Here is a 22930-nt window from a genome sequence, read left to right as displayed (position 1 = left end):
AGGCGCAGCGACACCGGAAGCGGCCACGCTATCATCGGGGCTGAGCGGGGCGACTAGGTCCCTTTCGAGGAAGCTCGCCGACGAGCTAGATGTCGTTGCGGGACTGGAACCGGCCTATGAAGATTATGATGATGGGACCGAGGGCTCTAAACCTTCTGTGGCGAGTGCAAAGCATTCAGCACTGCTGACAGCACCTCGCCTACCTATCAACGGTGAAACACCAGCCGCCAAGCGATCGCGTACAAGCGCTGATGCAGAGTGATGAGTAGATCCAGCTGTTCAAGCCCAATCCCAAAAGAAGGGCCGACTGGCCTGCGCTTGCGCAAGAACTTCAATACCCAGTCAGCTCGGTGTCGACTAGCCAAGTTGCCGAGAATTCAGTCATGCTACTGTTGTCGCTAGGCTTCGAGAATGAGACGTACCCGTCGACGATGTCGCTTCAAGATTGGAGTCCTCATGAAGCCAGAGCTGCTCTCCAGAAATGGAAGAAGAAGCTTCGGAAGGCGTTTGGCGCTGTTGGCATCAACGCTGGAAAGCAGCCTGTGAGTCGACCGATCATTCAAGATGAAGATCCGTCCAACGATCCCGCTGCCGCTACACCCTAACGACTCGACCCTACTCCTCCAACTAAGCGTGGGCTGAGCGTGGAGCCTTTGGCACTACCGAAGCTTCACAAGACTCGCACATGGCTACGCCACGTTCGGAGAGCCGTATGCAACGCATGTATGTTGGTAACGAGGGTTTGTTCAGTCACCGCGGCGGTCCGCGAGCTTCCAAAGGTGGTACCGGACGTCGCCGAGTCGACAGCGATGGTTTGATAAGTGACCATGACATTTTGGTGCGTACATTCGACGAGGAAGATCCACAAGTCGAGTTGATGCGTCAAATGAATGAGTTGGCGACGCTGAACGACGTGGACCCGACACCGAGGATTGAAATGGCATCACACCGACCATTGCATCGCATCAAGCCATTCTCAGGCTCTCGCAACAAGAGCGAGAATTGTATGCAGTGGCTCCGTAGGTTCGTCTACGAAATGTCTGGACCCCAGACAGATGCCGACAAATGGTGCATTTTATTTGAGCTTAGTCTCCGGGACGGAGCCATCTATTGGTTCCGTCAACTTCCGAAGAGGACGAAGCGCAAGAGGAAGCTGTTGAGCGTAGCGTTCATCCGCTACTACTGCTTGCAGTTCACGCAGACGGCACTGTCCCGTTACTACTCTGCAAAGTGGAAACATAACGAACATCTGTGCGACTACATAAACAGGCTGAATGGATACGCTCGGACCGCCCGTCTACACTTCGAGAAGAGTGGTCACGACGCGAAAGAACACGTACAGCCCTTCCTTGCAACGATGATGACATATTGGCGGAAAGGCTTTACCACGCTCGAGTCACGGGACATTCACGAGCTCGAAGAGATCATCGCAGATGATCTCAAGGGCAAGGAGAGAATAGCCAAGCGTGAAAGCAAGTACCGATACTCCAACAGTCGTGATGCACGACGCAACGATGGGTACGCTCGCAACAATCGGCGTGATGACCGTCGCAGCGATGACAACCACAATAAACCAAGCGTGACGCTCATTGAAGCCACGGTGGGTGCCCTACTAGCTGAATTAGAGGGTCGTGAAGCTGTACAGGGAGGGACCGAGTATTCAAACGAAGATCCGAGCGCTTAAACGATGTGCAAGACGAGTACAACGACTTCCAGCCCGATAATACGGATGGTGATTTCGCATTGGATGAAAATGACCGATACCTCGCCGCGGCTAACGAAAAACCAACGAGCGCCGTGCAGCTGCTGAAGCCACCTACGCACGTTCAGACAACCGTCAACCGCGTGGAAACAAGCCTGATCGCGAGAACACCTTTAAGCAAGATCGCCGAGGTGGTGACCGTGGGTTCAATCATGACCAACGCGGGCGACGTGACTTCAACCGCGACAACCCACGCCCACAGTACGGATCATGCGCGGTGTGCGGTGGCATGAGTCACTCCGCCCACTACCGTAACAAGCGATGCAAGTTCTGCAAACAACTCCACGATTCTGGCCAATGAGAGCTGTATCGCAACTTCCAAGACCTTGCCAAATTCGTGCGTACTAAAAGCACGAAGGAGGAACTCCCACCAGAGCTCAAGGCCGTCGTTCAAGAGCGTCATTTAAACTAGGCAGCCCGCCAACTACAACCGGGTTGGTCCCTATCGAGCTGCCACAGTTAACCGAGCCTTCAATGGAAGCAGAGAGTATCTTTGCTTTCATGGGGCAGAGTGAATGGCCTGAAAATTACGTAACAAGTGTGTACGCGACAGAAAATGCCAAGGAGAGGAGTAGAATCCTCGGTGGAGGTGTTGGAGAGAGAGTGGAGTGAGCTGATGATGATGAGGGCACCAGCGAGGGTTCGTTCGGCTTGATTTCGAATACAGCGCGAGACGAGCCCATGGGTCACTACAAGATGATGAAGCTGAACCCTGGCGAGAGACAGGGGTGGTGGTCGGCCAAGCAATTCGACTGACGGATCAGAATGAGAGCTCTGATGCAAGGCTGTAAACGACCAGCGGCCGAGGATCCTCCTCGACACAGGGCGAACGTTAGTGTGATCACTGACGCCTTTGCCAAGGAGTTGCGGCTCCGAGATGTACTCGATCACGGACGCCGCATTGACATTTTAAGGAATCAACGAAGGGAAGGTGTCTATGCCGCGACGAGCATGCGTCAAGATTACACTCGGATGGGAGATGTTGTACGAATTCGAGATATGGGTAATGGCGCATAGTGCAGGCGTCGACGTGGTACTCGGGGCCGACTGTATGATCCCAGCAGGGATCCGGTTGGACCTGTTTCACGGCGCTGCGCAATTGCCGCACGAAGTTTAAATCCCACTGATCAAGACAAAGAACATGATCGACAGCGAAGAATACGGCTCCCATGTTAACGTCGGGCCACCTGAGCGTTTGGACATTCAAGCGCACGAGTGGCGAGATTATCGACTAGCGAAGCGTCAAGTCGGGCTGGAAGAACACGTACTGTGGGTTCGTCGAACGAACAAGCTTATCCCGTCAGTGGCGAGGTTTCGACGTGGACGGTCTCAGAGCATTCGATTGACCAATGTGTCCGACCCAATTGTGTACCTACCAGCACACGACTCGATCGCGATGTGGATTCCAGATGGGGATTTGCCGCGAGGTGACGGCTATGTCCGTCTGGATTCCAAGAAGTACCAAGCCTGGCAAGTGTTGGCCTACGAAGGTTGCAGAGACCGTGAGCTGTTTCAGCGTGAGTGCGAGCAATGGCTTGCAACATAGCCTTCGGTAGTCGGGCGACGAGACTATCCAGAATCCAGTAGGGTGCTAGCAAGGCCTCTTGAAGACTCGCTAATGGACTCTAGTGATCGTCTGACATGTGCAGAGCGCTTGGCAATGATAATGGAGGAGCGTGAACGAGTGGAGGCCTGTCCGGCGGCTGCGGTGACAGCCGGGGACTCGGCCGATGGTCGGCCGTCCGAAGAACCTTTGGACACTTACACGGCGGAGGCAATAATGCAAACGAAGCCTCGGTAGCGCGTACACACGAACTCCTGAGTCCGCTAAACGTTGTACATACGCCAACGAGTGTTCGTTTCAAGTCTGGGGTGATCACGGAAGCGACAAGTAACAGCACTGGATTAGATGGAGTCACCGGTTTTGACGAAGTTGTCCCGGCCTTGTGCGCAGCCAAATTTGCGAACGAGCCACCGGTAGTTGGTCCAGAGGATGCAGACATCGCACTGAAGGTGGTGAATATGGCATGGAGTGTTCGTTGCGAGATAGTGCGAATGCCGAACTGTCAAGACAACGGCCATCCGAGGCGCTGAACAAAAGTCAACAGCCCAATATGTCGGTTGCCCGCGCATTCAATATTGCGAACAAAGACTCGACAGATGGCCCAGAGATGGCAAACCAGAATGGGAAGGTGATGGACTCTGTACCGAGTGTTTAACTAAAGATCGAGTGGAGAGAAGAGTCCGTAGTGACCTTGGCCGAGACGTACATCTCGGTTGCTCGAGTGTTGACAACCGAAGGAAATGAAGCAACGGAGGACGCAAGGAGCGATTTCTATGAGCACCCAGCTAGCAACATCGGCCTGGAAGATTACGCGAAGGAGTTGGCATTCCTGCCGGGCCTTACTGAAGAAATTGTCGTTAGCACGACAATAGACTGCAATGCGTCCAATGGTGCCGAGCCTCACCTGTCGACCGATCGCCGAGAACGTCTGGTCGCAACGCTGAAGAGCCACGAGCACATCCCGATCGCTAGGGATAACGCATTGCCGCCGCCAGCCTACGGCGCGGCATGCGATATCGTCACGCAGGGGCATGCTCCAATTAAACAGCGTGCCCGACGCGAGCCGTTACGATTTCTCGGCAAACTGTACGAGTTGATACATGCTTTGCTCCTAGCAGGACTGATTGTCATTTTCAGACAGTCTATGGGCATCGCCGATCGTGATTGTGATGAAAAAGAACTGGCTGGACATCCTGCTCTGCATCGATTACAAAATGGTGAATGCTATCACCGCAATCATGGAGTATGCAATGCCGCTAGTCGACGATCTGTTAACCGATCTCGAGGACTACCTATGGTTCTGCTCGCCGGATGCTGCAAGCGGCTTCTGGGCGGTTATGATGACCTTGCTAGCACGTAAAGTATCGGCGTTTGTCTGCGCACTCGGACACTTCGAGTGGCTGCGCATGTCCTTCGGGTTAAAGAACGCGCCGATGATCTACCAGCGTATGATTGACAACGCACTCTGGGGGTTCGTTCAACCTAAAGAAGGTTGGTTTGAATACTCGGAGAGGATGCGTTTAGCTGAAGAACAGGCCAAGGAACATCGTGGGCCAAGCGCCGAGGGTTCTTTTCAAACGAAGTTCGCGGCAGACCGCGAAGCACCGGTAGAGACCGACCCTGTACTACAACTCGTCAACAGCCCCGTCGCTGACATGTTTACGAACGGGGAACCAGACGAATCATCGCTGGTACCTGTTTTTGGTCGACGGTCGTTTGTGGATGATATTTGCTTCGGCGGCGAGGATTTTGACAGCTGCCTGGCGACGCTGGACCGATTGCTGGCAAGATTTGCACAATGTCGGATCAGCATTTGTTTCACCAAGAGCATCTTCTACCAGCCCAAGGTGGACTTTCTGTCGCATAAAATTTCGACAGAAGGAATCAGGGCTGATCTGAAGAAGCTTGTGGCCATTACCGAGCTTGTTTCCGACGAGTAAGAAGGGCATGCAGTCGATTCTTGGGGCGGTTAATTACTACAGCCGCTTCATTCAAGACTTCGCAGTCTACGGTGCGGCGCTGTACCAGCTTAAGGATGAAGACTTCGCCGGTGAAGGTGGTGTTTCTGTGGTCGTCGCTCCTTTGAAAATTTGAAGGCGAGTGTTTCACATTCCCCCATCCTAAGGCACTTCGACCGGTCGCAGGAAGGTCATGTCATGCTCTTTGCGAATGAATTGGCGTTGAGCACTACGATAATGCAAGAACACGAAGGCCCCGTGCGATTCCTCGGTCGTGTGCTCAAGGAAGCCGAGATGAACTACCATCCTGATGAGAAGGAGGTTTTGGCGTTACTTTTGCTGTTGAAGATCTGTTACGTCCAGCTGGCAGGAAAGCCGCTACATGTCTATACACGATTCTCGACGTTAGAGTGGGTACATAAGTCGAAGTCTCTCTTCAGTCGCGCAGTCCAGTTTGCAGTGCTGCTCTCGTAGTGGCATTTGAAGGTACAGCGCGTGAAGGACACAGATGTCACCTTCGCGCAGCTACTGCAGTCAAGCATTACGAGCTTCGTCGACCTGGAAGATTCACTCGCGCCGGTGGCACCTCCAAACAAGGGCTCTCCGACTATTCGAATGGACCCCGCGTTGCTGTACGCCAGGCTTCCTCGTAATTACAGTGGATTCGTCATGTCTTTTCACGGATCAGCGAAGACAGATAAGTACGGTGGCTACGGGTGCTGGGGTCATGGGTGCTGTGGGGCCTTCTTGAGTGGAAGATAGTGATTGCTGCGAACGCTTACCTCTCGGCCACCACGGCGAATGAGGCAGAGTACACAGGAATGATAAACGGTGTGGAGGCTGCTATTGCGCACGGTGCCGGAGATTTCATCATCGTTGGTGACTCAAGGCTCGTGATTCAATAATCACTAGGGGTGATCGCATGCATGAAGAAAACGCTGCTAGGGCTACTGAATATTCACAAGGAACACGCGGCCAAGCTTCGATCAGTAAAATATCTTCACGTCGTACGAGAATACAACGCTGCCGCGAATTCGTTAGCTATGAAGCGCTGGAATCAAAGGTCAGTCGTGTCATCTTAGCTGAAACTCGCAGGTCGGAATTGGCGTCGCTGAAACGCATCCATGAAATGATCTACGAGCCGGATGAAGCCTCGGTACATGTTTTGTCACGTGGAGCAGAGCGTCAAGTACATGTACTGTCAGGCAGCGAGTCTTCAAAGTGGAAAACTTTCAAAAATTTCGTGGTTGATTACAGCTCACCAGGGTGCAATTATGGTAATATTGTAGTGATGACTAGGCGACAGACGAAAGCCAAGAAACGCGTCAGGTTTGCAGATGAAAACTCGGAAGGGGTCTCCAAAGCTCAAGAACAGCATGAAGAACGACGAGAGACGTCCAACGAAGATTCAATTGGCGAAGATTGGCCAGACCATCCTCACAAGACTGTACCAGCGGCATTTCTCGATGCGGAAGATGTTGACACGGTAGCGATACAGCGGGAACGACGCAGACATATAATGGTGGCACAAGACGAGGAGCAGAAGTGGTCTAACATCACAAAGGTGCTTCAAGGCCAAGCAGAAGAGCTTAGTTATAAGGAAGCTCGAGATGCCTGGAAGTATGCTGACCGGTTCGTGTTATCAGAAGGCGGCGTGCTTCCCTTTCTTGGATTACATCGTCAGTACGACCACGGTTGGCAAGAAGGGACCTAGCTGCGGCTTGTAGTACCGACAACGATGATTCAAGAGGTCCTTCAGAGCTGTCACGACTCGCTGGAATGTGGACATCAAGGTGTAGTGAGTTCCATCGCGTCAAGTCCCATTATTATTGGATCGGCTTGTACGCTGACGTGGACAAGCATGTGAAGTCATGTCCGGATTGCAGCTCGAGTAAAGCCGCCCGCAGTCTCGTGGATACTCACCTGGCAATGTACTAGCCGAACGACCGTTCCAGATCGTCTCGATGGATTTTGTGATTCCGCTACCGAAATCTCGCAGCGTCAACACGGCGTTGCTCCTATTTCAGTGCTCGTTCACGGGATTCGTTATTGTCAAGGCTATGTCGGATATGCCTGCGCTGAGTGTTGCTCAAGTGTTCGAAGAATGCGTGTACCGACGGTTCGGAGCCCCATCTTTTATCAGGCACGACCGCGACCCACGCTTCATGAGCGAGGTTTTCCAAGCGTTCGCGGAGATGATGCAGTCAAGATCACGAGCAGCTTTGAGCTATCGACCACAGGCTAGTGGACAGCAGGAACCCTCGGTGAAGTCGGTGATGGGTTCCGTACGAGTGTACGCGGAAAGCCCTAAACAGCAAGATTGGGACGAAATCGCCGAAAAGCTGGTATTCGCTATCAATACTTCTCAGGACACAACAAGGAAGGAAACACCGTTCTACATCGTTCACGGTTGGGATGCGCAGTGGACGTTGAGGGCGATGTCGTCATCACTCAAACGAGGACTCGGCAAGCAATCTGATGCAGTTGCGTGGCGGCGTGAGATGAATCGACAACATGAGATCGCCCTCACTATGGCCAAAGATTATCAGGCTGTAGAAAAGGAGCGAAGGGCTCAAAAGCATAATGATGCCCTGGGTCGACTGGAAAAAGCCGCTGTACCTCAACCAAGTGGAAACGAACACTCGGTGGACCCTCCAGGAGCTTCGGAAGAGATAAATGATCCTGCAAGAGCCCCACCGAGATCTCTATTTGAGATTGGGAGCTGGGCGTGGTTGTACATGGAACGCGTCAAAACGGACTTAGCGAAGAAATTAGCTCATCGATGGCATGGACCTTTACGGATCAAGCGCAAGGTGGAAGCGTTTGCGTACGAGCTGGAACTGCCGGACCGAAGTGGGTATCGCGTCTACCCAGTGGTGCATGTGTCGAGACTCAAGGCTGTCAACGAATTCAACAGTCGACCGAACACCCGGTTGGTACTAGACGCGACTAATGAAGAAAGACTCGATTTCGACGAGGAGCTGTTGCCTGAAGACAGCTGGGAACCAGGTCAAGTTGCCGGTGAATATGAAGTCTAGGCCATCCTCGACGACAGAACACCACTGTCGACGAGCACGGAGCGTGCTGTACGCGATTTCAAAGTCAAGTGGGTTGGTTAGGAGGATCCAACTTGGGAACCAGCATCCAACTTGTCATGTGAAGGTCTGCTAGACGACTATCTGCGAGCCTGGAAGACCGAGAATCGGCTGCAGATTGCGCAAGTGGCGGACGAAGACTACCGTGACTGGATCACGTGTGAACTGTCCATAGGGCGATGAAGCCTGTGGTAACAGACGAAAAACATTACTGCAACAACAAATTGTATATGCATTTGTAGAACAACATGAACATGATTACGCTGTGGAAGTGGATTAAGAATAAGAAAACATGAATGCCGGCCGAGGAGCGACCACCGAAAACGAAACCTCGCGGGACCCTTCAACAGCTTGCTGAGATCTTGGACAACGTCGTGGAACATGCAGCGAGGATTCAAAGTGACCTCAATTGCCTAGCCGCGGTGGCCAAGAGCGCCAACGAAGTTGAGCCATCACTCTTCCTCTCCTCTTCATCGGGAACCTGAACCTCGGCAGCTGGAGCCGCCGCCGGAGCCTGCGAATCCTCGGCACCAGCTTCAACAGGAGCGACAGCAGGAGGTGAAGAGTCCGGGGCAGAAAGCGCCGGAGATCCAGCTGATGACGTTGCCGTCGGAGGAAGTGTAGCAGGCTGAGAGGCGTTCGAAACCTCGGTGTCGCCCTCCTGAGAGACAAGACGAGTAATACATGCTGATGAGCAAGACGCCGATTATTCAAGAGGGAGATGAGCTGACGTACCTCTAGCTGTTCATGTTCACGACGTCGGCAAGGATTGAGACGCTGAAGCGCGTTGTTCAACGCTCGATTCAAACGGTTGGACATGCGGTGACTGGATGATGAATTGGAGAATAATTGATGAATTGGAGAATGATGGAATGTCACAACAGGCACCAGTACCGTGGCTTCCATTGCAACAGGGGCAGTTGTGGTGTAGTGATTTCTCCATAGCTGCGGATAATCGCGCATCAACAAAGACGCGACACCGCCCAAGATGTTCATGCGACGAACCCTCGGTCATGTGATGTACTGTGACTCCAAGGTGCAAGAGACTCGACGGCGTCAGTACCGAACTCTCAACGGATACTGGATGCGGTCCATATGTCACTTAATCCAGGCTGTCCTTATTATTAATAATGGACTGGCCGGATTCGCATTCAGCGGCCAACAACTGACCATCTACGGTACAAACCCTCGGTGGCGATTGGGATGAGTTCGCGGAAGACTCATCGACCCTTGGAAGACACATTCAGCGTCTGAGACAGGGCGCGTGCCGTTAAGATACTCATGCGACGGTGCAGACGACGCTTGGCGTGCAAGAAGATCCAGAACGGATCATTGTTCACTTGATATCTGTATACTTGATTAGGACTTCTTATTAGGAATAAACCCGAAAGGGTAAGCTTAAATACAGAACAGAATTTCCACTCAAGGACACAGAGAGACGTTCGGCTTCAAGGTAAGCGTCTGGTCAAGCTTGTATGAGTGTGCTGTGCCTGTCGGTGAGCTCGAAGCTCTGTAGCGAGGGTTCATCCGGCAAGGGCAAGAGACTTTGTGTTTTGGACGATTATTATCGGGAGGTTTATACTTGACGGCTTATTGTTGCCTATTTGCACGACTAGTAGTGCTTATATTGCCTCCCGTTTATTCTTCTAACCGAGTGTTGAACACTCGGTGCCCTCGTAAAAGGCTTACCCGTGCCTGGTACCCTTCCGCTGTTGGGACCACGAGGTTTCATAACACCTGCTAGCTTTGCTCGTGCTAGTAGCGTGTTCTTATTTTACGGATTGGCCTATATAAGTAGTTTACAAGGCCCAGTTTGTCCCGGTGCAAGGGCAGAACTGGGGTCTTCAGGTGCGCCCAAACGATCGTTTACTATCCTAGTAGACGTATTGTCGTGTGGCGTCCTATCTACGTTTGTAGCTAGAATTCACGTGGGATTTTAAACACCACAAAACACTTCGATGCAATACTACCGGCAGACTAAACTATGGCTACTCGAACAGTTCTGTCGGCACAGACCCGCACTTAAGGCTCGGTAGCTTAAAATGGGGAAAACACTGGACAACTTTTGTACGAAGCGAGATGGTAATGGCTTCATCGCCAAAGCCCCGCCGTGTTCAAAGGGTGATTTAAAAAAAATGCTTATGTATTTGTATGTTAACGCTAGTTGTCCAAGTGACTGTCAAGACGCTGCCCTACTATGCCTCCTGTGATATCTGTTCGGCCGAGCGTCCGACCTTGCGCATCTTCGAAAGCAGAACTTGTCCATCGACGCGGGAAAGGTACTCTTCGTTCGCCTCATCCGTATGAAGACATCCGAAGAGAAGGGCCTGTCGATCTTCCCTGACGCGGACTTTGCTATGTGCCCCCTCCTCGCTGTCGCATTGGCGCGTCTACCCCAGGTAGCCTCCTCCGTAAACGTTATAGACAACCTGCCCAAGCAGCCAAGTCAATCATCCTTCCAGCTGGCCACCGACGTGCCGTTGTTGGAGATGCTCGACCATCCGACGACGACGCAAGGCCTGACTGCTCCGCCTTCTGGCTTGTACACGACCACGACCATCTTTGCCCATGTCAACCGCGTACTGGACCGCATCGCCGAGCCGGCTGGTATCGACGTTGCACTGACGTCCCAATCGTTTCGTCGCGGCGGCGCTCAGCAAGCGAACGCTTGTGGCCAGCTCATGGCTCGCCGGATCTTCGACCGCGGCGCCTGGAACATGACCACAACAAATAAAGGATCAACTATATCTTTAGCACCAGCGCAGAGAACCACAAGATCAGCAAGATACTTAGCGGCCACGACGCTGAAGCACCGGTGTTTCTCCAGAAGCTCAAGTCCTTCGACGCGCAGGCGCGTACCAAAGTCAAAGCTGCGCAGCGTATCCGCTTCGCTACCTGCCGACCTTGGTACAACAAGCCACAATGTCAACCTGTCCGTTCGTGACGTTCTTACCGCGTGTGTGCTCCGCGACTATACTTTGCTGAAGGAGCTGAGCCCTGAAGCCCCAGCCGTCAAGCGCATCGAAGCATGCGTCTTCACAGTGGCTGCTCCATCGCAGAACTGCTCGGATGGTCGTCGCACTTGGTATCCGTAGCATCAACATGCAACAAATCAAGCAGCGACACCAAAGCACAACCAACCTCGCAAGACGGCAAGCAAACCGAAGACACCAGCAACCAGAAGCCACTTCAACACCAAGCCGCTGTAACAAAAAATTTAATCGAGCACACTCAAGATCAGCGTATGGACGCTCTCGAGGCCAAGCTGAACAACGATCCTACGAAGCCTACACACAAGCGCTACCATATACACACTGCACAAGAAGCTGTCAGTGAACCCAAGAAGAATCAACGCAGATCTTCATTCGCTTACCTTCATGCTACGTGGCTCGCCTGGTACGCACAAGAGCCAAGGATGTGGCAAGCACCCCTCTCAAAGCAGCAGAAGTCGGACGCCAAGCTGCTTGTGGCCTTCATGAAACTCTTCTTGGACGACGGCTTCGAGCTTGACACGACAGTGCATGGCTATCGCGATCAGGTTCTCGAGTTGGCCAAACGGGCGGAGGAAACAGTTCTTGAATTTTAGCCGAGCGGAAGATCACATCGCGCGGGTCAGCCCCCGTCCTCAGGCACCTCCGCACTCTCCATCGCGCGGGAGTCCTCAACAACAAGATTGAGCGCCACTAGCGCCTACTCCAGACCGCAGCAATTAGAAATCCCGTCCCTGGATACACACAGGACGTACTAGGGGTAGTTAACAATCCAGGCAAACAACAATAAAACAAACCACAGAATGACAGCGGTTGGAGTAGAGCCAACATTATTTTAGGGCAAGACCCTGCGCGCTATCCATTCAGCTACACTGTCGTATTGGGAGGTTGGAGGGAGGGGGGGGGATTACTGACGTGGCGCCGTGTGTACACGCTGCATGCGGCAGTGCAATTTGAGAGGGTCATTCTAAGGTCTGCGCACTAGCGTAAAAGAAAGAGCGAGTGAGGCCTCGACCTTGTTGATAGAGAGATTCTGGCCTGCCAAACGGCAGAATTTCATTGGAAGATGGTTGCCCAATGAAATGCGTTCAGTTGTGACTGGTTGTCGATGCTTAAATAGTATCCGCACAGTCAATTTATCCGGATGATTGTCAAGTTTGGCTTCGTGTTATTATTTGCCCGCTAGAAAGCACATGACTCTCTTGTGTTATTTGCTTGTTTTCAGCTTTTTTTTTCTCAGCCCACAGGCCGTTTTAGGCGGTTCTGAGCCGCCTATAAACTAGACACAACAGGCTCTCTAGAGATTCAGTACGGAAACACAATTTTTGTCTATCTTTCTCCAAACACAATGATTACAGAAAATTGCTAATCTTGTCAAATAAAGTCCGTTGGCTCTTTTACACTTCATGTACCACTATTGTGGCACCTTTCCGATAGGGTCGGAGGTCGGATAGATTCAGCTATGCCTAGTAGATAGCTATGTTATGTTTAGTTTATACTTGTTAAGGCGTTTCTACGCTTGGGCGGGGCAATTATTACAAGACAACTGAGCCTATGTTTTGAAATCAACTTTTTTATTTTATAAATATGGGCATAATTTAAATTACCAGGCACGAAATGACTTTAAGCACGCCGTCTCGCGAAACACGTTCACATACATACACACTAGTAAGCCGTGCAATTATTTATACAAAATACTAAGCTCCCAGTGTCACGCAAACCTGATTACGAAAAAAATATTTAATACTTTTGATATATTCTCTTTATTATTGTTGGCTATCACTGTACCTTCATCTTTCATCCAAAACCACCTGCACTTTAAATAGCATTTGTACAAACGCTACACAATATGTTCGTGCTCGATATCACGGGTCATTTCGGAGCCGCTATGAAGCTTAGCTCCCATCAGCACAAAAGATACTGATGGCCTATCCAGCTTGCACTAATTACCCACTTACACTTCCCGTTTGAGTTAAGTAACTAAAGTTTGATCACTTCTCATACCAAACTCAGCGAAAGCTGAAACAAATTCAAATTGTAACATTTTTAATCCATTAAGCGGCCTATTCAGAATTAGAACTCGATTTTGTGCCAGTTATGATTAAAACATTTGGATATTGCGTCGTAACGTCTTGTTGTAGTTGTTGTTGGCAGGGGTGTTTCTTATCTGATAGCTTAGCGGTGATTCCAGGATGATTAAAGGCCATTTACGCTCCAAGTTTACTAACGTTTTTTATGGGGTTTACTTATCCAACTATAATTTACACCTGTCGTGTTGTATTCCTGTCTTACCACTCCATCGTATCATACGCCCTGGTCGGCAACACGTCCGCCTATTAAGTTGTATCAGATTTTGCCGTCTAAGAAAAAAGGTCAAGTTCAACTCGTTTACAGTAGAAATTACCTTCAGCACGTATAAGCTCTTTTTGTTCATTCGAAAACTTTCTATCTCTTTGGCTCAAGCGACAACGTTTATTGACACAGCGTTGTTCTTACGGCCAGTCTTTTAGGCCTGCTACTGTTGTAGATGTACGTTGCATCGACAACAGTAGCACGTACATGTACAATTTGGCAGTACAGTGGGTCGTTCCTGAAGCCTCAAAATATCAAAGTCACATTTTTACAAAGCGTCGAAAAACTGCTACATCCTCTGGGGGCTTTGAGGTTTCAGGAGCGACAGTATCTCATAGAAACCCACTCGATAACTTATTAATGTTAATATTTTATTTACAGAAAACACTTGTAATTATTAGTTTAGACAATGTTACTTCTAGATAATAATGAGTACAAGAAATTACGTATATTAATAGCATGTCCTCGGCAACACGCATTCCTACGTGTCCGCCAAGCACCTTGCAGCATTGGAAGCAAGCCTTCAGTTTAGCACTCGAACAATAAAACAGCCTGCATTATTAGAATAAAAAATAATTTAAAAACGGAGCATCGTTTTTATATTATTTTGAGGCTGCGTCAAACAAAATGATACTGATGAACCTAACTACGAATCGCGATTTAAACACTCTAAACGAAAGCGGGCGTCTCCTCTATCTTTTGAGCCCTTATAAGCTGCAGAATGCTTAAAACTGAAGAAGTTGTGGTCGCTCAAAAATATTATCTATATTTATGGGCCCTCGAAATGACGAAACATTTAGGAGTGTTGTGAACTCAATATTTTTTTTATTTTAAAATTCAAGTGTTATTTAAAAGCTCTTGTTAAAAGCAATTGAATAAGGGTAGTTTTACAGTTTTTTCGATGGAAGTTTACAATAAATGTCACTGTTTCGGCTAAGTGGGAAAACAATTGGCCACTTTAAGCTCGATTATCTCGATAACTCTAAATGGTTCATCAGTATCAGTTTTTGACGCAGCCTCATTTGTACACTGTGAACCACATGGATTTACAGAAGTAACTATACAATCCTGTTTTAACCAATTGGAGCCGCCTTCGTTCCGCTCAGTAGCCAATGGGAAAGCCCAAACAATCTGTGTGACGGCACCTCAACTAATAGTCAATTATACCATTTACGATTGTAAAAACGCACAGCAGATCCACATTCATTAATCCCTTTAAAATGTCCGGTTATATGCGGATTACACCTGTTTTCCGAGGCTTCGTCATCAAATGGCTGCACCTTCTGGTAATGTATCATACTTACAAGAAAATCGCTGCATTAAAACCATTTCTTTTCACTCGGTATTTTGCGTGCTACTTCCCAGACTTACATCATGTCTGTTTACAACAACCTATTAAGGATGGTGCTTCTTCTCTTGGTCAGCAGAGAAACACTCACAACGGCCTTCGAGCTTCAGCAAAGCAACGGTTCAACAGCAGTGCACGGTGTCCACTCTGACACAATACCACGAACCCAGCAGAACGAGAACGAGTCCGTACCAAAATTAATTGGCGGAGAAGACAGAGCTCTGCCATTCAAGTTGTCTTCGTGGACAAAAAACAAATACTGGTCAATGGCAGGCAAAAAAGAAGACAATGTCATGAAGATACTGGGACTGAAAGGGTTATCGAATGCGGCGCAGAAGAAACATGCCAACTACGAGTACTTGCAAAAATACAGGTACAATATGGAAGGAAAAATGCTCGACAACTGGGTGACTCGTGGGGATAACATGGACACTATTTGGCATCGTTTGGGACTGACCAATGTTCCCGTGGGCATATTAAAGTCCACTAAAGCGTTCGAGAATTCCCGTGGGCATATTAAAGTCCACTAAAGCGTTCGAGACCTACTCGCGCTTCATGAAAAGGTTCGATAGGTCAGTGAAGAGGCAATACGACGAAGACACCACTACGTACCTCTGGACTGTCTACATGCACCAACACGAGGGTCAGCATTTGGCAAACATCCGAACCTGGAAAAATGCAAAGAGATCAGAATCTTACGTTAAAGCAGCGCTTGGTTTGGATGTGTCCACCTTTAATACCAACTACTTCAAGCAATTCCAACACTTACCCAAGAAAGAGAAAAAATAAGCATCAACACTGCTTTATCGGCACGATACAGACAACGACGATGAAATCCGCCCGGTGTCTGAACACTATCCTTCATATAAAATAAAAGTATAACGCGCGACAGGAATAGCCGCCCATAAATTTTATTGGTTGAAAGTGGTAATTTCAGCTGAAAGTCTGAGCGCAAATTACAAAAACAATACCCAAAAGGTACAAAAACGATACAAGAATTGTTGTTGTTGTTAGCGGTAAATGCAGAAGTGAGTAGATTAAAGTCAATTAGATCTGTCTCTAAACTTCTACTCTAGCGTTGTCCTCCTTGTTGTCCTCTTGTCAAGCGCTCCTGGCCATCCACCAGATTAACCGGTTTGGGAACGGTCCATCCTGGAACGTTCAGCCGGTTGACTGAACCGTACAGAGTCGGTGTGAATTAACACTCCCACTCACCGCTACTGCACGGCGTTCGTCTTCGTTAAGGATCGCTACTCAGCGGCGTTCCTCTTCTTGATCCCGTTTGCCTCGCGAAGGAACGCTAGCGACTTCGTTCCAAGCGCCTTCGTAAGCATGTCCGCAAGTTGGCGCTTCGTGTCGACGTAGTCCACCTTGATCGTAGAGCGCTCCACATTCTCCCGAATGAAGTGATGTCGGATATCCACGTGCTTGGTCCTAGCGTGATACCCAGCGTTACTCGCGAGTGCGATAGCACCTTGATTGTTCTCCCAGACCTAGGTCGCTCCACTTGCTGGTGACCCATGTCCTTGAGAATAGCACGTGTCCACAGTACCTCTTGCGTACACATACTCCGAGCCATGTACTCTGCTTCCGCTGAGCTGAGTGCAACCATTCTCTGGTACTTGGACTTAAACACAACCGGAGCGTTCCCAATCATGACCATGACACCTGATACGAAACGCCTGTCGTCAATGTTGCTTCCCCAGTCTGCGTCCGTGAACGCCTCTGCCTTGACATCTTGCGTTCCACTTTGGTAGACGATACCGTGCTGCCGAGTTGTCTTCAAGTACTGCAGGACCCGTATCGCTGCCTTCCAGTGTTGCGTTCCAGGATTTTCCAGGAAGCGTGACAACTGCGTTACAACGTACGCGATGTCCGGTCGAGTGCATGTTGTGATGTACATCATGCATCCGATCAAGGAACGGTACGGTCTTGACTGCATTTCACGCCGTTCCTTCTCCGTGGCTGGCGACATCATCTTCGACAGCTTCATGTTGGACGCGCATGGGTTATCCAACAGCTTGGCGTTCCGTTGGTTGAAGCGTTCTACAATGCCGTCAATGTACCGGGTATGCTTGATCATCAGCGTTCCAGCTGCCTTATCATGATCAATCTCCATCCCCAGGATGAACTTTGCCTCGCCAAGCTCTTTCATCTTGAAGGCTCTCTTCAGAGCGCCCTTTACTTCGCGAATCTCTCCGCGTGGCTTCGCCGCAATGATCATGTCGTCCACATACAGGCACACGTACACGAATGCGTCCCTGGAACGCTTGACGTACATACACTGGTCGGCTCCACAACTCTTGAAATCGTTCCGCAGGAACACTCGATGGATAGTCTTGTTCCGCAGCTTGCTTCAAACCATATATGTCCTTTAGCAGCTTGCACTTCATGCCTTCAGCGTTCTCCAGACCAAGTGGAACGTCCATGTAGACCAAATCCACCAAACCGCTGTTTAGGAACGCTGTGTCAGCATCCAGTTGCTCCATAATGTAGTCGCATGCCACACACACAGCGAGTACAGCTCGAATCGAGGTCATGTTTGCAACAGGAGAATACGTTTGAAAAAATCGATTCCAAACTTCTGCTTGAACCCTTGAGCTACTAGGCGTGCTTTGAAACGGATAACACGACCGGTCTCGTCACGCTTCTTGGTGAACACCCAGCGACATCCAATGGAACGCGTAGCCGTTCCACACGGAACCAACGTCCACGTTCCGTTCTGGGAATGAGAGTGTAACTCAGCCTTCATAACCCGACGCTATTCAGCTGGTAAATCACTGGCGATAGCTTCTGCGTACGTGTTCGGCGTATCCGGGACGCCTCCGATGCTGGCCGCGTATGCCAACACTGCCTCTGTGAGTAAACAGTCTTCATCGATCCTAGGACGCTTAGGAGACGGCGGTCCATCACTACCACTTTTAGACTGACGTTCCACATCGTCATCGTAGCCGTTCCCGGGCAGAAACACCGGTTCCCGAGGTCGGGTTGAGCGTTCCGTTTCAGGATGGAAGATTATCCGGTCTTCTTGGAACGCAGGAGGTTGTGCGCGGTACGTTGCCAGTTCCAGTCGACTCTACCGGCGTTCCTCCGGTGCGGGTAGCTGTGGTAGCTCTGCGTTCCGTTCCGGTTCAACATCGTCCATCTCAATGTCTTGAGCAGGTTCTTCCGCTTCTTCCATCGGTTCATCTTGAACAGACTGTCGTTCCACTTCTGGAGCTGGAACCACGGTATCGGCATCGTTCCTCGTCACATGGATGATCGTTCCAGAAGCTGGCGACGGCGTGTCATAGATACCGCCCACCTCACGCTCGTCCAGCTTTACCGATCGTGACACCTTCACCTTGGATGCATCCAAGTCGTAGACACGATACCCTTTTACGTTCTCTGCGTATCCGAGGAACGTGCACCTGAAGCTCTTGGGCTCCAGCTTCGTTCTCTTCACGTCATCCACGTGAGCGTACCCTTGTGATCCAAACACGCGTAGGTGTTCCATCCGTGACTTCACTTGGAACGCCAACTCATATGGCGTGACATCCGAGTTGGATGTGTTCGTGAAACGGTTGATAAGGTACACTGCAGTACTCACCGCTTCAGCCCACCACTCCGTCGACATAGACTTGTAGTGTAGCATGCTTCGTGCCTTCTCCATGATGGTACGGTTCATGCGTTCCGCAACACCGTTCTGCTGAGGGCTGTATGGAACGCTGCGTTGATGCACGATACCATTCAGCTCAAAGAGTTCCAATACCGTCTTGTTTACAAACTCCGTTTCATTATCGAAACGCAGGCACTTCAATCGTTCCCCCCACTGATTTTCATACAGCGCCTTAAACTCCTTCAGCTTGCTGCCCACATCACTCTTGCTCTTCATGAAGAATGTCACGACATACCTTGAGTAGTCGTCTACAAAGGTCAGCACGTACTTGGCACCCCCCTTTGAGAGCGTTCTCATTGGTCCCATAACGTCCGTGTGTACTAGTTCCAACACACGCGTTGTCTTCGTCAGTGATCGTGACGGGAACGCCGTCACGGTCTGCTTTCCCTTCATGCATCCACCGCACAAAGTCTCGCACCCCCTTCTTACTGGCGGGACACCGGTCGTGGAACGCTGGGTCTTCGTCAGTGCGTCCTTGTTGGGGTGACTCATGCGAGCGTGCCAAAGCTCCCACTCGCTGTCTGCATCGGCGTATTCCACGAAACGGACCTCCTCCTGCTGACAGTCCAAAAGGAACGCCTTACCGACCTTCTTCCCTGACGCTATTGCAGCGTTCCATCCCCAAATTACACAACTGGAACGCTGGAACTCCACATTCATACCGCGTTCCGCGAGCTTCCCGACTGACAATAAGCGTCTATCGAGCCCGGGGATGTGGAGCACGTCCACCATACGGATGCGTCTACCGTCCAAACCAGTCAACTTAACCGTTCCAGTTCCTGCGACGTGCAGCTTCTTGCCGTCTGCAATCGTCACCTCCATGCTAGTGTCCAACGACTTGTACTTAAACAGGTCGTTCCGGTGAGGGGTCATGTGCGACGTCGCACCGCTATCAATCAACCACCCGGCCGAGCGTTCCCCACCAACTGCAAACACTGCATCGTCTTGGCTACCCTTCTTCGTAGCAGGACAGTCCCGCTTCATGTGGCCCACGTGGTCACAGTTGAAGCACTTGCCCTTGAAACCAACGTTCCGCTTCGGGGCGTTCCACTTTCGACCATTCCCTCGGCCGTTTCGGAACTTGCCTGCGTTCCCATTCACTTAGAACGCCTTCTCCGTGGTTTCCTTCTTCTCCAGTCGCTCATACTCCTTCAACAGCTTCTCCTTGGCCTCGATGAGCGTCACACCCTTGGCGTTCTCCACGATAGACGATATGAGTTCGTATTCGGCGGGGAGGCTGCTCAGCAGTACCACCAGCTGACGTACCTCGTCCATGGGCTCTCCCAGCGTCTGCAAACCGACGATCAGCTCATCGAACGCATCCAGATGCTTGGCCATAGACGATCCGCTCTCCATCTTAAACTCGTGCAGTCGACGCGTCATCGTCACGCGGTTGTGGAGCGTGGTGCGATTGTAGAACTCCCGGAGCGTTTCCCATGCTTCCATGGAGCGCGTCGCCGACCGGGTCTTGGTCTGGTGCTGGAGTTCCACACCCTGGGCGATGATGCCAAGCGCCTTGGAATCGTTGACGATCCACGCCTCTGTGATCTCGTTCTCAGGCGTGACGACTTGAATATGCGCAAGCAAGCCCTTTCTGGCTAGCGTCATGCGCATATTGTACTCCCAATGGAAGTAGTTCCCACTCCCGAGGAGGACTTCGGCACGTTTGGTAGTCGTCATGGTCTTGAGCGTTCTTGCGTGGAGCGTTCCGTTTCTGGAGCGTTCCTGCGTGGAGCGTTCCGGTCGAGTTGAGGTTGCGGCTGTTAACCTGTTGTTGATGTTAGCGGTAAATGCCGAAGTGAGTAGATTAAAGTCAATTAGATCTGTCTCTAAACTTCTACTCTAGCGTTGTCCTCCTTGTTGTCCTCTTGTCAAGCGCTCCTGGCCATCCACCAGATTAACCGGTTTGGGAACGGTCCATCCTGGAACGTTCAGCCGGTTAACTGAACCGTGCAGAATCGGTGTGAATTAACAAGAATCAACATATCCTGATTTGAATGTACAGAAACGACCGAATACGGGACACGGATTGGTTGAAACTGTTTCATTAGTGGGGAAACCATGTTCGGGCCGGGCGTGTTTCAAACGTATGGCGGATTTCACCCTCGTTGTCTGTAGACATCTCGGGCTACATACTTCATTGCGATAGGCTTCGTACTACCTTCGTGCGGAGCATAATGCACGTTCCAAAAAAATTGGACAGCGGTCCGTCTCGTTTCTATTCGATATAAGGTTTGCGCAGGGCTGAAACTACATGTAAGCTTAGTCGAGTGATTTTGGTCTACTACGGAGTACCGATACGTAACAGACAAAAAATAAGTTTCGACTACGGGTGTGCTTGTTCCACGTAGCTGCTGCCGTTCTTGTTCCGCCATTTTAGCTGTTATTAATATTAGCTCCTAAGGCTTACTTTTGGACGTCAGATTACGACGCCGACAAATGCCAACACACACAGGCACGAATGCCGCTGGGACGTCCAGCTTCTACAAATGCTTCCACTTGATTCCCAGCATAGAGCTATGCACTAGAAGGTCTCACGCTCCTACGACGCCAAATCACAAGACGGGCAGGTCCTCCACGCCTTCACTCTCGAATGGGCAACGACTTCATTGTGGGACGACGTCAAGGCGCTAGTAGTGCTATTCGCCAGGCTTTCTATCTTTTCTTAAGCAATCGCGCTCACATGAGCGCCTACCAATACACCTTCCAGGACAAACAGAAACTATTAGAATCAACGCAATGAAGGCCCCGATGCCCTGCCGGCTCCCCCTCCTTGTCCACATACGTTTAGCACTGGGGGCTTTTCATATGCTCCCGCAGGCGCCAGCGACGTCTCTCCCCCCCTTCCTCTGTCCGGCTATTGATCTTGCTAAAGTGAGCGCAATGGGCACACAGCCAATAGTTTTGGAGGGAATGTATCGCCTTAGACGGGCCGCACGTGTTGTGCAGTAGTGAACACGCGGGTCATGAGAAAAATACGCAATATGCTCTTAACAGCACCATATATTAGCTTGAAATTTGTGAGTAAAGTAGCGAAAAAGCTTGTTGTATCTCATTTCGCTGTATTATCGTGCTCAAGTCTGTGATATTATAAATATATTTATGGATAAATATGAAAGTTTATCGGGCCATACTTGAATTTGATACTGGTAAATACTGCCATTTACCTCAGCAAAAATCGCCAGCCTCTCACAGTAAATCCAAATCATTATTTTAAGCAATCGGATTTAGTAGGTCTAGGTAAATTATCTAAGCCAATCGGACGTACAGAAATCTGCCTGAATAAGGAGCGCCTGCTATAAATTAAGAAAGAGATTGCATAAGCTGACAATGCCTCGTTAAAAAACAGACTAAGACATCGGATCTTGTGCATGTATTGAATTAAGTTAGGATAAATTGAAGATTCGACTTTTAATGAGTTGAATCTTCAATTTACCAGATAGCGCTGAATCGTGGAAGCGCTAACTTTAGACCATGCAGCCTCGCACCAGAGCAGTGCGGTTAACTGGTCGACGTTGTACGGGTTGTCGAGGCCTTCGCCTAGGCGATCCAATGCGAACATCATGTTTTGCGATAAGATGTAGCGTTCAATACTATTGATGACCCCCTCAACAAGGACGTTGCTTAGAGAGAGACCAACCTCTGCGCCTTCTTGCGTACAGCCTTCTTCACCGGCCGTCCGCGCAACACAGCACTTGGTTTAAGTAAGCGGCATATTGTCGTTTTGCCAGGGGCCGTTAGAAGCCCAAACTCTTCAACCGCCCACTCAGCTAGCTCACTATACGACACACTAGGTGAGCGAGCAGCCTTCTCGAGGATGGCTACCTTCTCGGACCAGGTGAGACGGAGACGATTGGAGGACATGGGGGTGCTGAGGACGCAGTCGGCTAGTTACCTTGAATGTAAATGTAGGAATGAAGTTCGGCTCATACGGCTTAAAGCGAAGGAGGATCGCCTACTGCGCGCCATTTTAGAATTTGAAATCAAAGTCAGTGCCTGGATAGTTTTGTCAGTACCTTGCCCATCACTATCACATCTCCCTAAATATTTCCCGACTATAAAAATTGCGAGGTTATTAGCTGAAACCCCGTTTCTTGTTCAGGCAGATTTCTGTATCAAGTCCAATAAATCTCTAACATATGTGTATGTTCATAAGCATCACTTTCATATTTCTTTTCATCGGACCTTTGCGATGGACTTGGA

At 50.2% G+C, this 22930-nt stretch overlaps 1 protein-coding gene across 1 annotated transcript; it reads right to left on the bottom strand.

Annotated features, from left to right (window-relative positions):
• Nucleotides 1-21392: 21392 nt before the first annotated feature.
• PITG_06085 (uncharacterized protein) lies at nucleotides 21393-22591 on the bottom strand (the record flags this gene model as incomplete). The annotated part of the gene is made up of 4 exons (XM_002998229.1): nucleotides 21393-21418; nucleotides 21996-22023; nucleotides 22164-22320; nucleotides 22368-22591. 4 exons carry the CDS (start codon nucleotides 22589-22591, stop codon nucleotides 21393-21395), a joined length of 435 nt encoding a protein of 144 aa, XP_002998275.1.
• Between the last annotated feature and the right edge of the window lie 339 nt (nucleotides 22592-22930).

This window comes from Phytophthora infestans, genomic scaffold (genome assembly GCF_000142945.1).
Source record: "Phytophthora infestans T30-4 supercont1.9 genomic scaffold, whole genome shotgun sequence".
Classification (NCBI taxonomy): domain Eukaryota; phylum Oomycota; class Peronosporomycetes; order Peronosporales; family Peronosporaceae; genus Phytophthora; species Phytophthora infestans.
The sequence above is the reverse complement of the archived record's forward strand: the minus strand, read 5'-3'. Positions and strand labels throughout refer to the sequence as shown.